Source organism: Nansenia antarctica (assembly GCF_963989245.1).
Source record: "Nansenia antarctica genome assembly, chromosome: 8".
NCBI classification, from domain to species: domain Eukaryota; kingdom Metazoa; phylum Chordata; class Actinopteri; order Argentiniformes; family Microstomatidae; genus Nansenia; species Nansenia antarctica.
In genome coordinates this window covers 5,375,381-5,396,524 of record NC_137678.1, presented here as the reverse complement: position 1 = coordinate 5,396,524, position 21,144 = coordinate 5,375,381, and the positions used below count along the sequence as shown (strand labels likewise).

Here is a 21,144-nt window from a genome sequence, read left to right as displayed (position 1 = left end):
ACAAGGCAGCAGACATTGACAAGGCAGCAGACATTGACAAGGCAGCCACATTGACAAGGCAGCAGACATTGACAAGGCAGCATACATTGACAAGGCAGCTACATTGACAAGGCAGCTACATTGACAAGGCAGCATACATTGACAAGGCAGCATACATTGACAAGGCAGCTACATTGACAAGGCAGCTGACATTGACATGGCAGCAGACATTGACAAGGCAGAATACATTGACACGGCAGCATAGATTGACAAGGCAGCTACATTGACAAGGCAGCTACATTGACATGGCAGCATACATTGACAGGGCAGCTACATTGACAAGGCAGCATACATTGACAGGGCAGCTACATTGACAAGGCAGCATACATTGACATGATAGATACATTGACAAGGCAGCACACATTGACAAGGCAGCAGATATTGACAAGGCAGCATACATTGACATGGCAGCTACATTGACAAGGCAGCTACATAGGTCATTAATACATGTATTACTTTTTCGATCAGACATTATTTTTTTGCGGATATTATTAATACATTGATTTATTTATTTTTCTCTTTGTTTTGACTTGTCCGTCGGACAACTGCAGGAGGAAGTCCACTTGTCCGAACATAAAATATACTTGTCCCGGACAAGTGGACAAGTCTTAATGTCAAGCCCTGCATAAGGGTAATAAAAGTGTATGACAACTAAACGCATTACCTCTTAGAGTTACACCAAGACAAGACGGTACATATTTGAAGGCTAATTCAGCATTTAGATGGGGTTCAGAATGAAATGGAGGATTAACAATTCGGTTGTTAAGTCTGACGTCAAACGTGACGCTTTGCAATTTCCGGGTCCAAACCAGAAATTCCCTGCACCAGAGTACCAGTGTACTACAGCGGTAGAATGACAGTTCAATCGTTTTTTAGACTGGGATCTATTCATAAAACAAGGGACACAGCAGCACTTTCCAGTTTTTCCCCATATTTGTCAGCGTCTTTGAGCCTCGGAAAAGCGCTATATAAATATAATGAATTATTATTATTACTGGCATTTCGAAGAGAGCGCCTCAGCCAACTTTGGACGTCACGACTTAACCGAATAACACATTTCCAGCATGTTAAGCAGAAGGTTAGCCAGGAGTCATTGGTGGGAGGCACACATCTGACTTGGGAGACGAGTCAGAGAACATGATCACTGAGCTACAAATCACCTTTCATTATCAACAACTAGCCAGTAAGTCATACCGACTGAAGCAGAATAGGCTAGGTGCACGATCTCCACTACTTCCTGAAAGGCACCTTGCATGAACATACCCTTTTTCACTCTATTGGTTTAATTGATTAATCAGCTGTGCACTGTGTGTTCCAACAGTTTACCGCACAGCTGATTAATCAATTAACCCAATAGAGTGAGACAGGATATGTTCATGCAAGGTGCCTTTCAGGAAGTAGTGGAGATCGTGCACCTAGCCTATAGCAGATGTGCTCAGGTCGATCTTCTCGAACACCAAAATTGCCTGTTCCGCCTCATGCGACTGCCTCTCCACAGACAACCAAGAAACAGACTACTTCCACAAATCCGTACAAACATAGGCGCACTCACAGCCATCCAGAACCACGCCTCACAACCAGCCCTGGGTGTTGAATGTTTTATTGCAAAACGTCACAGTAAATACAAACCATATTATGAACATTGTAGTGACTACATTATGGGTTCATGTTCTCCTCTTACTGTTGGTTGTGTAGTGGGAGGGAACCAGTTCTGGCACTAGGGGCAGAGGGGAGGATTATTAACGTTGCACCTTCCTGTTTAGACACAACAGTTTTGGTGATCTATTTTCGGGTCCTGTACTGAGAGTACAAGTTGTTATTTTGATTAAACAGTTATCATTACGTTGCCTACGTCTTTCCTTTTTCCTCCGGCACTACACTGGTGACCCCGACGTGGATTTTTGTTAACGTAATTGTGTACAAAAACCAGCGAACGAACATTACAATCCTGCAAAATGTCCGGGCGAGGAAGACGTTCAAACCAGCGGCAGCCATCACCATCCCCTGTCAGGGTAACGCGTGGTGCGCACACTCCCACTCTCAAGCTACCAGAGTTCTGGGACTCAACGCCTGCTGCATGGTTTGCTATTGTAGAGGCACATTTCAACAAAAGTGACATCGATGACGACGACGACCGGTACAACCATGCTGTGGCAATGTTGGGCAGCTCCACCGCAGCTCGAGTGGTAGGTTTTTTGTCTGCTCCCCCGACGACGAACAAATATGAGCGCCTCAAGGCCCTGCTTCTAGAGACATTTGAACTGTCCACTGCGGAGAGGGTGCGTCGCCTATTTGCCATGTCGGACTTGGGTGACGAGAGGCCTTCTGCGCGCATGGAGAGGATGCTAAACCTGCTCGGTACAGAAGACCCCATGATCCTCTTCACAGAGCTGTTCATGCGCACATTGCCAGCTCAAGTTAGGATGGCGCTGGCCAACACCGCCATCATGGAGCCCCGCGCCCTGGCCAGGGAGGCGGACCGGTTCGTCTTGGCCATGCCTCAACGGTCCCCCGACCTGCTCGCTCCCGCGGCCGCCCCGCCACCCGACCGTCGCAGGAGAGCGAAGGATGACGCCAGACCTTCTGGCCAGCAGGGTAATGCTGCGGGCCATTGTTTCTACCACCACATCGAGACCGAGGGGCCTCCCCTCCACGCCAGGGCCAGGCGCCTCAACCCGGAGAAGCTGGCCATCGCCAGGGCGGAGTTTGCGCATATGGAGCAGGTGGGCATCGTTCGGCGCTCGAGCAGCCCCTGGGCGTCTCCCCTGCACATCGTCCCTAAGTCAGACGGCGGGTGGCGCCCATGTGGGGACTACCGCCGCCTCAACGACGCGTCCAAGCCTGACCGCTACCCGGTCCCACATGTCCAGGACTTTTCAGCGAACCTGGCAGGCAAACGCTTCTTCTCCAAAGTGGACCTGGTACGGGGGTACCATCAGGTGCCGGTGCACCCCGAGGACGTCCCTAAGACGGCCGTAATCACGCCATTTGGACTCTTCGAGTTTCTGCGGATGCCGTTCGGCCTGAAGAACGCGGCGCAGACCTTCCAACGCCTCATGCACTCGGTGCTCCGGGACCTACCATTCCTCTTCGTCTACTTGGATGACATCCTCGTCGCAAGCACCACGGAGGAGGAGCACCTGTCCCACCTCCGGGCCCTTTTCACACGGCTCAGCCAACATGGGCTGATTGTCAATCCGGCGAAGTGTGAGTTCGGACGGAACACCATCGACTTTCTCGGGCACCGGGTCTCCGCAGAGGGGGTGACCCCCCTCCCCTCGAAGGTGGAAGCTGTCGCTGCTTTCCCGCGCCCCAGCACAATCAGCGAGCTCAAGGGGTTCATCGGGATGGTAACCTTCTACTATCGCTTCCTCCACCACATCGCTCACATCCTGCGGCCTCTGTACGATGCCCAGAAGGGCAAGACTCTGAAGCAGCCGGTGGACTGGACGGCGGAGCGTGTCAAAGCCTTTCAGGACACCAAGGCGGCCCTGGCCCGCGCTGCCATGTTGGCCCACCCCTCGCCCTCGGCACCCACTGCTCTCACCACGGACGCCTCTGACTTTGCTGTGGGAGCGGTGTACGAACAGTGGGTTGGGGACGCCTGGCAGCCTCTTGCATTCTTCAGCCGCCAGCTGTCTCCCAGAGAGCAAAGGTACAGCACATTCGACAGGGAGCTCCTCGGGCTGTGGCTTGCTGTCAGACACTTCCGTTTTTTACTGGAGGGCCGCGAGTTTACGGCCTACGTGGACCACAAGCCACTCACGCACGCCATGTCCAAGGTGGCGGAGCCGTGGTCCGACCGCCAACAGCGCCAGCTCGCCTACATATCCGAGTTCACCACAGACATCCAGCACGTTGCTGGGAAGTCCAACCAGGTCGCGGATTGTCTCTCCAGGGCGGTGGTTGGTGCGGTCCAACTGGGTTTGGACTACGCGCGCATGGCTGCAGACCAGGCCGCCGACCCCGCCGTCCAGGCTCTCAAGTTGTCGGACACAGGACTGCGCCTAGAAGAGGTGGTTTTCGGTGACGCAGGGGCCACGCTCCTGTGCGACGTCTCCATGGGTCAGCCACGACCGGTGGTCCCCGCCAACTGGAGGCGCCCCGCCTTCGAGGCGATACACGGCTTGTCTCACCCTGGTAGGAAACCGTCCTCACGGCTGGTGTCAGAGAAATTCGTCTGGCATGGGCTCAAGAGGGATGTGAGGGCCTGGGTAGACACGTGCATCGCCTGCCAGCGCGCCAAGGTGCGTCGACACGTCAAGGCCCCCCTGGAGCAGTTCTCTGTGCCTGAGCGGAGGTTCGATCATGTAAACGTGGACCTGGTAGGGCCGCTGCCCCCCTCGCACGGATACACCTATCTCTTTACCATGGTGGACAGGACGACTCGCTGGCCGGAGGCAGTTCCGCTCTCCTCAACGACAGCCCCCGACCTGGCCCGGGCGTTCATCGCGGTGTGGGTCTCCCGCTACGGCACCCCTGCTGATCTCTCCTCTGACCGTGGCTCACAGTTTACTTCAGAGCTGTGGGCAGCGGTGGCGGAGAATCTGGGGGTCAAGCTCCACCGCACAACCGCCTATCACCCGCAGGCGAACGGGCTCTGTGAGCGTTTCCATCGATCCATGAAGGCCGCCCTTCGAGCCAGCCTCACGGACAGCGACTGGCTTGACAAGCTGCCGTGGGTCATGCTGGGGCTCAGGACAGCGCCTAAGGAGGACCTCCAGTCGTCGTCCGCTGAGCTGGTGTTTGGACAGCCGCTGCGGGTCCCCGGTGACTTCATTCCCAAGTCAACGGAGCCCTGGTCCGCCGCCGCTCAGCGCGCCTCCCTGCTGGACAGCGCCAGGACCTTCGTCCCGGTCCCGACTACGCAGCATGGTGTCCCTACTTCGAGGGTGCCCCCGGAGCTGCACTCAGCGAGGTTCGTTTTCATTCGTCATGATGGCCACAGGACTCCACTACGTCCTCCTTATGACGGGCCTTTCCGTGTCATCGAGGCCGGAGCCAAGAGCTTCATGGTGGACATGGGGGGTAGGCCTGAGTGTGTGTCCGTTGATCGCCTCAAACCGGCCCACTTGGACCTTGAACTGCCCCTGGACTTGGCCCTGCCACCGCGCAGAGGCCGGCCTCCAGTCCTACCTCCCCTGCCGCGCCCTGGCCATTCCCCCCTCCGACCCCGACAACCCCCCGCAGCTCGCGAGCCCCCGGTCGTCACTGCCCCCCGTCCTTCCCTGCAGGAGGACGTGATGGGCGATGTCACACCTCCTCCCGCACCTCCTGACTTTACCTACGATCGTAGGGGCCGGGCCATACGCCCTCCTCGCCGTGAGGATTTCCAATATTGAGGTGAACACTGGGGGGGCTGGTGTAGTGACTACATTATGGGTTCATGTTCTCCTCTTACTGTTGGTTGTGTAGTGGGAGGGAACCAGTTCTGGCACTAGGGGCAGAGGGGAGGATTATTAACGTTGCACCTTCCTGTTTAGACACAACAGTTTTGGTGATCTATTTTCGGGTCCTGTACTGAGAGTACAAGTTGTTATTTTGATTAAACAGTTATCATTACGTTGCCTACGTCTTTCCTTTTTCCTCCGGCACTACAACATTCTCTTTTACATACAAAAAATGACTAGTCAAAGTGAAACACACGCGCACATGCACACACACATACACATGCACAGTAGACACTCACACACGGACAGAATAGGGTCATGAAAGTCGTGATTTGTGTCCACTGTTGGGAGTCCTATGTCATGGTGGGGGGCTGAGGTCAGAGGGACAGAGGTCCCAGGGGGGTCAGGAGGAGGCTGATATGAAAGACGTATAGCATTATTATTATTATTATTATTATTATTATTATTATTTTCAGTACAGACATTGACCTTGTGATGCACACGCACGTGTGCGCAATTGCTGCGCTACTTCTAACTCGCGCCGTCTTTCACACTTTTTATGTATCTCCAGTGAGGAATGCAGCACACTCTTAAAGGAGAGGTTTCTCAGGGTTGCAAATAGACGGCGAGGGAATGAGAGATCAGCCAGTTAAATCCAAGTTAAATCCAAGTAGACAATCATTTCTCGGGTCCCTAATCATGTGACGCCCGACACGTTCAACATTAACGGGAACAGGACATAGTTTATCTTTAATGAACACATTTGGAATTAAATGTGAAAAAGGAGGAGCATGTGTCATGGAGGAAGTGAGAGTCTCTGATGTTGACCGTAGCATGGAGCAGGTTAGACACATGGAAGAATAGGCTCCATGCTGTCTCTATTATCCGATGTGGGACATACCATTGAGCATGTTCTCCATGCTATGGACAATAACCTGAGAAAAAAAGGAGCTTGTCATGTAGCATGGGGATATTGTTCAAATATCTAATTTGGAATGGAGCGTGGAGGAATAAAGACCATGATATGCTATATCCATCCACAGAATACTGAATAACCAAATACTACATTGAATTTAGATTACACCCTTTTTCACCAGTCCCAAGAGGTCTGACTTTCAGAGTTGAGGTCAATTCAAATTCAATTCATGTGAAGTGAAGCATTTCTCTCGAAATGAATTCAAATGTTAAGTAGATGTGGTTCCAGTCCTACCTTTCCTACAGGAAACAGTTTGTCACCATCAACGGCTCCAGTTCCTCCCCAGCCCCAGTCAACCAAGGCATGCCTCAAGCCTCTGTGCTTGGACCCCTCCTCTTCACTATCTACATGCTTCCCCTCTCGGCCAGATCATCCGCCACCAGGGCCTAAACTTCCACTGCAATGCCGATGACACGCAAATGTATCTCAGCACAACACCATCCTCTCAGCTCCCCCCTCAATCTTGTCAACTTCCTGCTTGAAATAAAAACATGGATGTCATCTAACCTACTCAAACTCAACAGTAAGAAAACAGAGCTCATGGTTGTGGCACCCAAGGCGCTGCTCCGGAAGGTTGGTGACTTTCTCCTCCAGGTCGACGGCTGCTCCATCTCCCCATCCCCCAAAGTCCGCAACCTAGGTGTCATCCTTGACTGCACCTTCTCCTTCCAGTCACACATCAGATCCATCACCAAATCTGCCTTCTTCCACCTCAAAAACATTGCCAGACTCCGATCGTCCAACTCTGTGGCCGAAACCCTCGTCCACGCCTTCGTCACCCCCCGCCTGGACTATTGCAACGGAGTCCTGTTTGGGGTACCCAGCAAAGCCCTGGACAGGCTCCAGTTTGTGCAGAACTCAGCTGCCAGGGTAGAGCAGTACATTTACCCCACCCTCATCCACCTCCACTGGTCCCGGTCAAGTCACGCATCCTTTACAAAATCCTCCTCCTCACCTACAAATCCCTCCATGCTCACGCCCCCTAGTATCTGTCTGACCTTCTCCGCCAATATACCCCATCCTGGTACCTGCAGTCCTCAGACATGGGTCTGCTCTCCACCCCCCCGCACCAACCTACGAACCTTTGGGGACAGACCCTTGTGGCAGCACCCACCCTTTGGAACTCTCTCCCCACAGTGATCCGCAACGCCCCCCCCCCCCCCCCCCCCCCCCACCACCCTGGACACCTTCAAATCTGCCCTCAAAACCCATCTGTTCACCTTTGGCCCCTAGTTTAGTTTTTGGCATTATGTTCTGTTTTTGACTGTCTTTCTGTAAATGTGTTCCTTGAAAGGTGCTATATAAATCCAATATATTATTATTATTATTATTATTATTATTATTATTATGTAATGCATTGTGGGTAAAGTGTTATTTGGAGTACCTCAGCCCCGGCCCTTGTCCTCCACGTGTCTCTGTAACTGACCTGGTCTTGTTGGGAGGCAGCAGCTGTCTGCTGGGCCGTCTCTGGGACTGGCTGGGCTGGAGCTTCATGGAGGCACGGGGGGAGGAGCGCTGTGAGAAGTGCTCAGGGGCAGGTGGCTTCTTGGGGATCTTCTTGACCAGCCGGCTGACCCACTTCTGCTGCTCTTCTTGTGTCAGGGCCAGCAGGAGCAGGTTCTTGGCAGTAGACACGTCATAGTTCACTGCAGGGAGAGAGAAGGACCAAAGGGACAATCTGTACGATTTCAAGTGGTTGAATGGTGAATTTTAAAGGAATGCATGTCGTTTTTTTGCATGTCGCTGTCCTCTTTGGCCACACTGAAAATGTTAAAATATACATATGCGGCGTTTGCTAATAGCAGCAAACGTGTAGATCTTTCTAAACAAACAAAACGTTAAATGGCTAACAGTAGCTAAAAGCTGTTGTTCCTAATTATGTGGACATCTGTGGGCATTAAAACGTAGCAAGCCCTGAGTGTGTCTGATCACCACCAGGTCGCCATGACAGGAATGATGTGAGGGGAAATGGGATGAGGTGAAACTCCAAGGTTAGCTTAACACTCGAACAGCCGTGCCGATTTTACCTACTATTAGAGCCGCCTCCCTCTTTACAATGGTAATCTGCTACTTACACACAAAGACCACTAGAGGGCACTTCTTGTAAATTAGCCTGCCTTCTACACAGAAAAACTGGAAAATAGCTTTATACTAGCTTATCCTGATGTGATTTCGAAAATGTAAGCACACATATCTAGGAAATGAAAGGACGGTCCTGAAATGTGATCGAGTGCAAAGGTATACAAAATGTTTTACTCACAGGGTCACCATGACCCCACCGTGGCTGCTCTAGTGTTAATAGAACTGAAGCAGTGTGACCAGAGATGTTGTCACTAATACAAGTCTTGTGTGAGAACAAGGCATACTTGAATAATGTATTTTATCTGATTACAATGTGGGTAAAGGAGGCGGGTAGGGAACGCATCAAATGGCAGGTGTAGACATTCAACAGGGGTGCAAACTGGTGATGGCCCCTATGGCTTGATTTGCGCGTTCACGTTTAGGGGTAGGGCTATCCCAATTCATATTTCATCGAGCCATGGCTTCATTTCGAGGGCTAACTATGACTTCGTTTCGAGCGATTCCAGGACCAGACTAGCTTTGAAGCCATAGGGGTACGCTACCCCTTGATTCCAGGATGCATTGCGAATCATCTACAGAAATGTTATGTCGCTCTATTCAATGCGGAAATGTCATTTTACTTTCTCTGTAATTACTTATGAATAAATATTTGAAAAAGTATGATAACCATGTTATTATGTTAGTTTAATGTCATTACAATGCATTACAGACCTTTTATTTATAACAAGCATAACCCAAAAAAAAATCGCTTTTATGTCGGTGCTGTGTCTAACGTTACAGTAACGCAACGCTGCATGACAGTCGAGCATTTCAGAGATGTACAATCATAAATCAATTATTACCTGTGGCGTTTGACAGCGGATGATGGTACACATATGTAAAGTTATCTGTCAAACGTTCGGCTGACTTGTACATGATGCGCATTTTTACCTATTTCCATGTAGCGGCACCCGCAATCTAATCCGAGCAGTTGTTATTATGTAATATTATTAATGGGTTGTATCATTCATTTAAATGCATTATAGACCTTTTCTTTATAACAAGCACAACAACAACAAAACGTTATTATCCCGATGTGCTGTGTGTCTAACGTTACAAGCTGATTTGTGCATGACAGCCGCGCATTGACATATTTCCATGTTTGATGTCTAATGTCTAATGTCTGATGTACTAATGTCATTTCAATGCATTATAGACCTTTTCTTTACAACAAGCATAACCAAAAAAATCGCTGTTATGCCGAGGTGCCTATGCTTAACATAGAAAGGTCCACAGTCCAGCGCGCTCGGGTTTAGCAGTAGAGGACTGGTAGCCTACCTGATCACTTCCATTAGACTATCAAAGCAGTACACCGGAGCACTCATATCTGCGCGTTTGTCACAGGGTGACAGTCACCCTGTTCCTCTGCCCGGCGTCAGTCCAATGGAATCGTCAAGCACAGCCTTCCCCATATAAATACATCGGTGCGCGATTACAGAGATGTACAATCATGTTTATTTAAAAATAAATTGTGGTGTTTGACAGCGGATGATGGTAGACATATTTAATGTAAAGTTATCTATCTAAAGTTATCTATCCACAGGCTGATATGTGCATGATAGGCGCGAATCCCCCCCCCCCCCCCCCCTACCCCCTTGGTGGTATATGACGCTATCTGTATTGCGGCATTTATTATACCAAAACAACTCGCAATCTAATCCGAGCAGTTGTTATTAGGTAATATTATTAATGGGTTGTATCATTCATTTAAATGCATTATAGACCTTTTCTTTATAACAAGCACAACAACAACAAAACGTTATTATGCCGATGTGCTGTGTGTCTAACGTTACAAGCTGATTTGTGCATGACAGCCGCGCATTGACATATTTCCATGTCTAATGGCATATGACACGCGAAATGTAACTACAGTTAAGGATACGCGTAAAGGATGATGATCGATCACCGTTCGACTCTACTGAGAAATGTTTCCGCCTATTTGTCATCTCTCCTTCTCGGGCAAATGTGGCCGCGTCCCCAAGAGATTCTCTTTCTAAGTTTTTGACCACGACTATGATGGATTGATTTTTGGATTCTTGACGACGAATTGTTCTGAGAAAGACGCTTGGTAACGTGATTTTTGGACAACGCTTTATGACTACTGATGGACTCGTGTGTATGTGGTGGCTGAGGATTGAGTCACGGGTATCTTTGGAGGAACATCGTGCGCTGACAGATCTGGTTAATACTCTGTGTTTTGGTTGGAGTCATTCATTGTCATTATTGCGATGTCCACAAAAAAGACATTGTTGACGGAAGAGACTAAAAAAGGAACGTCTAAACACTACAGTGTGTTGATAACAAACGAAAAAAGATGCTTATAGCACACGCAACAGAAATAAACACAGCTGAAGAAGGCATTGCGAGATGTGAGAATTCGCCGGCAACATAACGCGTCACCCGTACCGCGTCTATTTAAACCACTGCTGATGACGTAGCCGCCGTGAAGGGCCGTCCCAATTCATAGGGGTAGATTTCAAGGGGTATGGCTTGTGGCTCTGTTCGAAGGCCTTGGCTTCGAATCGAGTCACACTCGAAAACGAGCCATAGGGGTAGAAAAGGGAATCGGGATTGGCCCTTAGACACCCCCCCCCTCAATTTCTTTTTTTTGCAGATCTACACAATTAACATGGATTACATATTTTGAGATAAAAACAGCTAATTTAGCAGAAAGGTGACAAGTTTGCACCCCTGTTCAAGTTTATGAATGGAATGTATTCTGATCATTATGATCAGATGACAGAAGAGCGACGTGCAAAAGGAGCCAGACAGAGTCAAACTTAAACATTGCCTGGACCTGTTCTCAGTCATATTTACTTTCTCTTGTCAAAGATGCAAGAAATACAAATTGGCCCCCAACAGTGAGGTATACAGCCTTGGATTCAGTCCAATGGCTTTTGATCACTGTAAGCGGTTGTTAAGTATAACCGCATTCACTATAACCAAAGGAGACGAACTGCTACAGTCGACTAACGTTTATACTCCTTCATCGAGTGGCGCAGGTTAGTCATTTCTACCGACAGAAGGATCTCTCTTTCCAAACTTCCTTCACTGCTCTTGACTTCGCCTAGTGGCGGCCTGCGGTATCTGCCAGCAACATTCAGGCTACAAGTCTTCTTTGGTCAGCAGAAACTATTCCCAAGAACATAATCATTTGGAGACTGGGTAGGTCCCATCAATCTCTCGATTGAGATTCTGGGGTATTAATAAGTAAACGCTGAGGACGGGAAGTTGTCAGCAAGTTTCCACGCCCCCCAAATGTTTATCTGAGCTGCTCGTGATGCCCCTCCCCCCCCCCCCCCCTGCCCTGCTCTCTGTTTAAAAGTGCAGCTCAGGTAATTGACATTGGCCTAACCAAAGTTCTGCCCACCAACTAACCCCACCACCCCCCACTTACCTCTGCAGGGCGCGATGATCTCCTCCTTCTTGTCCATGTGGTCTTTATGACACTTGATATGGCAGCGCCGGCACTCCAGGGCAGGCGGGGGCATGAACATGTTCCAGAGGGGCTTGGTGCAGGCCTCGCAGTTGGTGGGGAAGTGGTAGAGCGTGGGAATGAACTCGTGACCCTTGTGGCAGATGTAGCCCGACTTCTCGCCGATGGTCAGCGGCTCCACTGGGAACTCGGGCTCTTTTTTGCTCTCGCCTTCGTTGGCGTAGAGGATCTGGAGAGGGAGAGGGTTAGGGTTAGAGGATCTGGAGAGGGAGAGGGTTAGGGTTAGAGGGTTAGGGTTAGAGGATCTGCAGAGGGAGAGGGTCACCATCACTGTTCTGTGGCTGTGTGGGCTGAGATGTAGCTTGTAGCACCAACCATAGACGGGCTACAATAACTGATGCTTGCCTGGTTCATGTGAACAGTAATACTACTGGGGCGACTAGGTAAACGCGCTGCTCTCATGAAACATGTGGTTCTTCACAGGTCTGCTGGCCTGATGAACGTGAGCAGTTACTGTGTTGCTCCCCTGACACAGAGCAGTGGACGGGTACATATGGGCAATGTATTTATTATGACACATAACCGAGACCCCTGACTGTTGTTCCAGACATGAACTGGATCCTAAGTATACATTTTGGACCTGGGACCAGTTGTTCAAAACTTTTAATCTGCTATCCAGGACCAGATCGATTATCGGCTGATTTCCCCTATAAAACTAAAAATCAGCCAGGTAGATCTGATCACACAAATCCTCCCACACAGATCACGTTGTGGTGAAAGTAAATAGAACTGGGTGTAAAACAGAGTCTGTAAACAGCAGAGTTTGTTTTGCAGTTATTCTCCTAGGAGCAAAATCAAATCTATACGTTATATATATAGGCTATTGTCATTCTAGCACTAATCAAATGAGCTATAATGCATTATCAATGAAAAATAACAAATAAGATGCAGAGAGACAGACTGAGGGTGAGGGTGACAGGAATGACCTGGAATATCCTGGGGATCTCTTTGGCATCAGCGCGGTACACGTCTGTCTGGGTGACAGGCCGCACATGGAACAGTTTGCTGCAAGAAGATAAAAACGTTTAAATAAAATGTGTTTACAAATGTGGGTTAGGGTTGAACATAGCTTTTTTTATGGATTGGAATGTAGCAATTTCTTAAGCCGAGTTAATAACCAATGACTGGTCTAAATTACAAACATTCTAATGAATAACTTGATTCTAATGAATTGTTGATGTGTTGAATACTTATTTCCCGCACTGTACACCAGCCATTTGCTTAAGTTAAAAAAGTTAAACTGTACACACAATTGGTTCTTCTTCTTTCAATTGGTTCTCCTTTATGTAAATGCTTCAGTTAAGTCCCCAAACAAATCTGTCGCTTCTTATGCTACACCATGCAAACCACATTCCAAACAAATATTTTGCACAAAAGTGTTCAACATGGATGTAAATCAGAACGAGTTTGTCCCAGCTGTGTGTGTGTGTGTGTGTGTGAGTGTGTGTGTGTGTGTGTGTGTGTGTGTGTGTGTGTGTGTGTGTGTGTGTGTGTGTGTGTGTGAGTGTGTGTGTGTGTGTGTGTGTGAGTGTGTGAGTGTGTGAGTGTGTGTGTGTGTGTGTGTGTGTGTGTGTTTGTGTGTGTGTGTGTGTGTGTGTGTGTGTGTGCTTGTGAACTAGAGAATTAGCGAATTGGCCGAATCTCCATTCAGATAAACAAAACTGAAATTGAGTGGCTGTTTCTCTACTTTGCAGGTTGTTGCTGTAATGCTCTTCAAGTTAACTTATCAAAATACATCTTTACAAGGTCCTTTGAAGACCCTTTTAATGGGCTTCCACACAGAACACGTTACTCACTCGATATCCAGCACCATGTAGGGGTTGGACAGCTCTTTGTCTTGCTCACTGTTATAAAAAAGAATCTTCTTGCTGCTCACTACCACATACTGTAAAAAGACAAGAAAATACAATTCACTCAGAAATATGTTTCTCAGACATTTTCAGATCTCAAGTTACGCATCAACAGAAGCCATTTACACTGTCAAGTAGCGATGTAACGATACACTCAACTCACGATTCGATACAATTCCCGCTACGATTTCTTTTACAAAATTAGATTGCAGACAAATTATGACTGAAAAAGATTTTAATAAATGTATTTCTCAGACAAAAACTACAAAATACTGTATTTTCTTAAAGAATCCCTTTTTATTCCTGAGGTAGGGTATAACGTTTCTCACTAGCTGCAGACACAGGCCAGGGAGCGCTCCTTCTGCAGAGCGCACTGTGCTCGCCCCATACTGGCTCTCTGGGTTTTGCCTTTTGGGTGGTTTGGTAACCCTAGATGATCTTTGTGACATTTTACACATGACATTTCACATATGTACACAAACTCCCAAAAGTATAAAAGCACCACTTGTAAAACACCACTAGAACATGCTCACTCGTAATGCCGCTTCTCTCTTCAAATCGCCGCAGCTCTCCTTGAGCTTCGTACTCTGAGTAATAAACCCTATATGGGTAGAAGGCGGAATGTCTTCCATAGCACATATAGTTTAGGAATTACGGTAATGAGAATGTGTGCTTTTAACAGATTTTTAAGGGTTAAAAGAGTAAGGGTTGCGATTGTTTTTTTAATTTCACCGATTTGAAACGTCTCAAATTTGTAGCGATATTAAACTGTCTGGCGATGCATCGTTCCATCCCATCCATTTATCATCATGTGTAGAATTGTATGGAATGTGTGTAGGGGCTTTAAAATGTTAACTCTTTTGTGGGGGAGGACACCCAGACTACAGTGAAAAAAATAAATAGCTTCCGCAAATGTGAAACTCCCGCCAGGCCTGTGGCAGCGGACCTGAAACAGCTTTATAGGTTTCAGGTAAACACGGCTGATGTTTAAATCAGCATTTTCATTAAAGCCATTTTTTCCAGAAAATGAAATGGATAAAATAATTAATCAGTTATAATAATATATATACCGGTATTATACTAATTAATCACAATAAAAGTCGACATGGCCTAATTTAGTGGGTTCCTTCCAAGTGTACATGGGACACCCAGTACCCTGGGTGTCATTGTGATGCGATCTTTCTAAACCACCACCTGTTGTTGTGAGGGGGGAACCCTCTCCAGAAGGAACATCTTCTCACAGATCTCCGGGGGGTTTGGCTCAGCACGTTAACTAACGGTCAGTTACAAGTATTTTGTGTGTTAAATGTGAACTCCTAAAACAAAGTGTTAGTGAATATGGAACTGTGTCAAACATGTTCTATGTACCTTTCTCTCCCATCCAAACTTCTTGGTGTTGTTCCTGACAGGCAGTGACAGCCATCCCTCCAGCCTGGTTTCTAGGAGGAAAAGGAGCAACACATTTAAACAGCAGGGTAACATTGGACAATATGCAGGGCAGTACCTGAATGGGGGGGGGGGGGGGTTGTCTTGTCTTTGAGCTGGGGAGAGGTTAAAGAAAAGATCAATGAATGAACCATAGCAATTGTCCAAATGAGCCACAGTTAGACAGCATGATCCAGAGTTAGCAACACCACTAATGAAAATAGCCCTCAAATATCTGTTATTTTTATGTAACGGTTTGACAATCTTTAAATTCCTGTGGAAATCCCATGTTCTCCTGTTACTGATGTGACAAACGCACAGATTAGCCGTAAATGCTGTGGAAGAGCCATGTTCAGATAGGGGACTACCTGCCTCTCTAACCTCTAGACTACCTGCCTCTCTAACCTCTAGGCTACCTGCCTCTCTAACCTCTAGACTACCTGCCTCTCTAACCTCTAGACTCCCTGCCTCTCTAACCTCTAGACTCCCTGCCTCTTTAACCTCTAGGCTACCTGCCTCTCTAACCTCTAGACCACCTGCCTCTCTAACCTCTAGACTACCTGCCTCTCTAACCTCTAGACTACCTGCCTCTCTAACCTCTAGACTCCCTGCCTCTTTAACCTCTAGGCTACCTGCCTCTCTAACCTCTAGGCTACCTGCCTCTCTAACCTCTAGACTACCTGCCTCTCTAACCTCTAGACTACCTGCCTCTCTAACCTCTAGACTACCTGCCTCTCTAACCTCTAGACTACCTGCCTCTCTAACCTCTAGACTACCTGCCTCTCTAACCTCTAGACTACCTGCCTCTCTAACCTCTAGGCTACCTGCCTCTCTAACCTCTAGACTACCTGCCTCTCTAACCTCTAGACTACCAGCCTCTCTAACCTCTAGACTACCTGTCTCTCTAACCTCTAGACTACCTGCCTCTCTAACCTCTAGACTACCTGCCTCTCTAACCTCTAGACTACCTGCCTCTCTAACCTCTAGACTAGCTCTCTAACCTCTAGACTACCTGCCTCTCTAACCTCTAGACTACCTGCCTCTCTAACCTCTAGACTACCTGTCTCTCTAACCTCTAGACTACCTGCCTCTCTAACCTCTAGACTACCTGCCTCTGTAACCTCTAGACTAGCTCTCTAACCTCTAGACTACCTGCCTCTCTAACCTCTAGACTAGCTCTCTAACCTCTAGACTACCTGCCTCTCTAACCTCTAGACTACCTCTCTAACCTCTAGGCTACCTGCCTCTCTAACCTCTAGGCTACCTGCCTCTCTAACCTCTAGACTACTTGCCTCTCTAACCTCTAGACTACCTGCCTCTCTAACCTCTAACCTCTAGACTACTTGCCTCTCTAACCTCTAGACTACCTGCCTCTCTAACCTCTAGGCTACCTGCCTCTCTAACCTCTAGACTACCTGCCTCTCTAACCTCTAGGCTACCTGCCTCTCTAACCTCTAGACTACCTGCCTCTCTAACCTCTAGGCTACCTGCCTCTCTAACCTCTAGACTACCTGCCTCTCTAACCTCTAGGCTACCTCTCTAACCTCTAGGCTACCTCCCTCTCTAACCTCTAGGCTACCTGCCTCTCTAACCTCTAGACTACCTGCCTCTCTAACCTCTAGGCTACCTGCCTCTCTAACCTCTAGACTACCTGCCTCTCTAACCTCTAGGCTACCTGCCTCTCTAACCTCTAGACTACCTGCCTCTCTAACCTCTAGGCTACCTGCCTCTCTAACCTCTAGACTACCTGCCTCTCTAACCTCTAGGCTACCTACCTCTCTAACCTCTAGACTACCTGCCTCTCTAACCTCTAGGCTACCTGCCTCTCTAACCTCTAGACTACCTGCCTCTCTAACCTCTAGGCTACCTCTCTAACCTCTAGGCTACCTCCCTCTCTAACCTCTAGGCTACCTCTCTAACCTCTAGACTACCTGCCTCTCTAACCTCTAGACTACCTGCCTCTCTAACCTCTAGACTACTTGCCTCTCTAACCTCTAGGCTACCTGCCTCTCTAACCTCTAGGCTACCTCTCTAACCTCTAGGCTACCTCCCTCTCTAACCTCTAGGCTACCTCTCTAACCTCTAGACTACCTGCCTCTCTAACCTCTAGGCTACCTCTCTAACCTCTAGGCTACCTGCCTCTCTAACCTCTAGGCTACCTCTCTAACCTCTAGACTACTTGCCTCTCTAACCTCTAGACTACCTGCCTCTCTAACCTCTAGACTACCTGCCTCTCTAACCTCTAGGCTACCTGCCTCTCTAACCTCTAGACCACCTGCCTCTCTAACCTCTAGACTACCTGCCTCTCTAACCTCTAGACTACTTGCCTCTCTAACCTCTAGACTACCTGCCTCTCTAACCTCTAGACTACCTGCCTCTCTAACCTCTAGACCACCTGCCTCTCTAACCTCTAGACGACCTGCCTCTCTAACCTCTAGGCTACCTGCCTCTCTAACCTCTAGGCTACCTGCCTCTCTAACCTCTAGACTACCTGCCTCTCTAACCTCTAGACCACCTGCCTCTCTAACCTCTAGACTACCTGCCTCTCTAACCTCTAGGCTACCTGCCTCTCTAACCTCTAGGCTACCTGCCTCTCTAACCTCTAGGCTACCTCTCTAACCTCTAGGCTACCTCTCTAACCTCTAGGCTACCTCTCTAACCTCTAGACTACCTGCCTCTCTAACCTCTAGACTACCTGCCTCTCTAACCTCTAGACTACCTGCCTCTCTAACCCCTAGACTACCTCTCTAACCTCTAGACTACCTGCCTCTCTAACCTCTAGGCTACCTGCCTCTCTAACCTCTAGGCTACCTCTCTAACCTCTAGGCTACCTCTCTAACCTCTAGGCTACCTGCCTCTCTAACCTCTAGACTACCTCTCTAACCTCTAGGCTACCTCTCTAACCTCTAGACTACCTCTCTAACCTCTAGGCTACCTCTCTAACCTCTAGGCTACCACGGCCACAGACATTACCTGCGTAGGCGTCGTCCATGTCGAGGTCAGGCCCGCTGCTGATGCTCGCCGCCTCTAAGGAGTGGACGCTGACGGAGTTGAGGAGGCCGCGCAGCTGTTCGATGTCGCTGTCCTTGCTGTCCAGGGCCATCTGCAGCTCGATGCGCAGCTGACTCTCGTCTGCAATTTGCTGCAGACAGAAAGACGGACGAAAAGGACATTCTTTTAGTCATCCATAGTTTTTCCGTCTGCGGCCCCTGTTGACGTTGTTTGTCGGCATGTTATTGATCGCTGGCACGTCGACGGCCGCTGTTGTTGAAACGGTTAGGGTCAGGTGTCGTTGGTTGTGTTGATGACCACATTGCATACCGTCGACCTCCCTCGGAACTTGACGATGCTGCTATTGAAGTGGTTGTGGTTGACGGTTAGTGTGTGGTCGTGGTTGTGTTACTGTTAGTGTAAGGTTGTGGTTGTGACAGTTAGTGTGAGGTGGTGGTTGATTGATTGAATTGATTGAAAACCTTTATTGTCCCCAATGGGGAAATTTTGTTGTCAAACAGCTCAGTTAGGGCAGACAGAAAACATTCAATAAAATACATAAAACAGTGCAGGCTCAATAAGTTGTGGTTGTGACAGTTGTGGTTTAGCCCTTAGTGTAAGGTTGTGGTTGTGACAGTTAGTGTGAGGTGGTGGTTGTGGTTGTGACAGTTGTGGTTTAGCCCTTAGTGTAAGGTTGTGGTTGTGACAGTTAGTGTGAGGTGGTGGTTGTGGTTCTGACAGTTGTAGTTTAGCCCTTAGTGTAAGGTTGTGGTTGTGACAGTTAGTGTGAGGTGGTGGTTGTGGTTCTGACAGTTGTAGTTTAGCCCTTAGTGTAAGGTGGTGGTTAGGGTTAGGTTGAGGTTTTGGGTGTAGTTTAGCCCTGAGTGTAAGGTGGTGGTTAGGGTTAGTGTAAGGTGGTGGTTAGGGTTAGAGTTAGGGTTAGGGTTGGTGTAAGGTGGTGGTGCTGACCGCCTGCATGTCGTTGATCTCCCTCTGGTACTTGATGATGGTGCTGTTAAGCTTCTCCTTCTCCGACCGCAGCTCCAGCTGCAACTTCCTGTTCTCTTTCTCCTTCCGTCGCACATCCGTGTCGTTACCACGACGACTGCCTCCGCCACGCATCTCTTTCCTGTTCATGATCTCTGCCAGCTTGTTCACAGCCTAAAACACACGTTCGTACACACACACACACACACACACACACACACACTTGTAATGACCCTATAATTAAGAGTACTGAGTGTAATGTAGAAAAAACATTTGACTAATAAGTTAACTAATATTACAACACAGTCAGGTTAAATCAGGGAAACATGTCTAAACTATCCTTCCCTCCCAGCAGACGTACCTGGGTCTAACCCTCCCAGCAGACGTACCTGGGTCTAAAACACCCAGCAGAGACGTACCTGGGTCGAAAACACCCAGCAGACGTACCTGGGTCTAAAACACCCAGCAGACGTACCTGGGTCTTCAGCGTTCTCTCTGACTGCAGCTGCTTCTCAAACGTGACCTTCATCTGGCTCATCTGCTGCTCGTCGTCCTTCGATGTCTGCAGCTCTGAACACAACAGACCAGACAGCCCTGCTCATGTACAGTTGTAAACAGCCCTGCTCATGTACAGTTGTAAAGTCAAGCCTTTCTTTTCAATACCACAATTGTCCATCTAGTAAAACCAGTCCGTACCCCTGTATCCCAGTACACATGACAATAGTACTTTGGAAAGAAATGCGTCACTAATTGAACTGTAGTTAACTGTGAGAGCAATCACATCGTTGCAGTTCATAGTTATGGAGATGTTCTCTTGCTATCCAAATCCGGGGCGATTAAAACCAAAAAAGGAAATAAATTGAAATAAGGAACAGTTTACCTTCATGCGTGTCCTTCAGTCTGTTGTTCAGCTCCTCCTTCTCGTTGGCGAGGTTGGCCACGTCACCAGTCAGAGTTCTGTTGGATTCCTCCAACTACATAGGAACATAATCCACCAAATACTCTTTACACTCATAAAGGGCCTTATCATTGAAACATACAAAATGTGAAAATGTCGTTTTCCATTCTGTTTTTTGCCTTCTAGATCTCCAAATCTAAACTAACTCTGTGTGAACGCAGCTCAGCCCCTGTCCACTCACCCCTATCCCTAGCCCCTGTCCACTCACCCCTATCCCTAGCCCCTGTCCACTCAGCCCTATCCCTATCCCTATCCCCTGTCCACTCACCCCTATCCCTAGCCCCTGTCCACTCACCCCTATCCCTAGCCCCTGTCCACTCAGCCCTATCCCTATCCCTATCCCCTGTCCACTCACCCCTATCCCTAGCCCCTGTCCACTCACCCCTATCCCTAGCCCCTGTCCACTCAGCCCTATCCCTATCCCTATCCCCTGTCCACTCACCCCTATCCCTAGCCCCTGTCCACTCACCCCTATCCCTATCCCCTGTCCACTCACCCCTATCCCTAGCCCCTGTCCACTCACCCCTATCCCTAGCCCCTGTCCACTCACCCCTATCCCTATCCCCTGTCCACTCACCCCTATCCCCTGTCCACTCACCCCTATCCCTATCCCCTGTCCACTCACCCCTATCCCCTGTCCACTCAACCCTATCCCCTGTCCACTCATCCCTATCCCCTGTCCACTCACCCCTATCCCCTGTCCACTCACCCCTATCCCCTGTCCACTCACCCCTATCCCTATCCCCTGTCCACTCATCCCTATCCCTGTCCACTCACCCCTATCCCTATCCCCTGTCCACTCACCCCTATCCCCTGTCCACTCACCCCTATCCCCTGTCCACTCATCCCTATCCCCTGTCCACTCACCCCTATCCCCTGTCCACTCACCCCTATCCCCTGTCCACTCACCC

General features: G+C 48.8%; 1 protein-coding gene across 1 annotated transcript in view; it reads right to left on the bottom strand.

Moving 5' to 3' along the window:
• Window positions 1-11,701: 11,701 nt before the first annotated feature.
• Window positions 11,702-21,144, bottom strand: part of LOC308163774 (rho-associated protein kinase 2-like) — a gene marked incomplete at both ends in the record, with an annotated part of 345,346 nt that continues 335,903 nt past the window's right edge. The window contains 2 exons of the mRNA XM_080537962.1: window positions 11,702-11,721; window positions 11,924-12,142. Of these exons, the coding sequence (XP_080394088.1) occupies window positions 11,702-11,721; window positions 11,924-12,142 (239 nt within the window). The remainder of the gene's footprint in view (window positions 11,722-11,923; window positions 12,143-21,144) is intronic.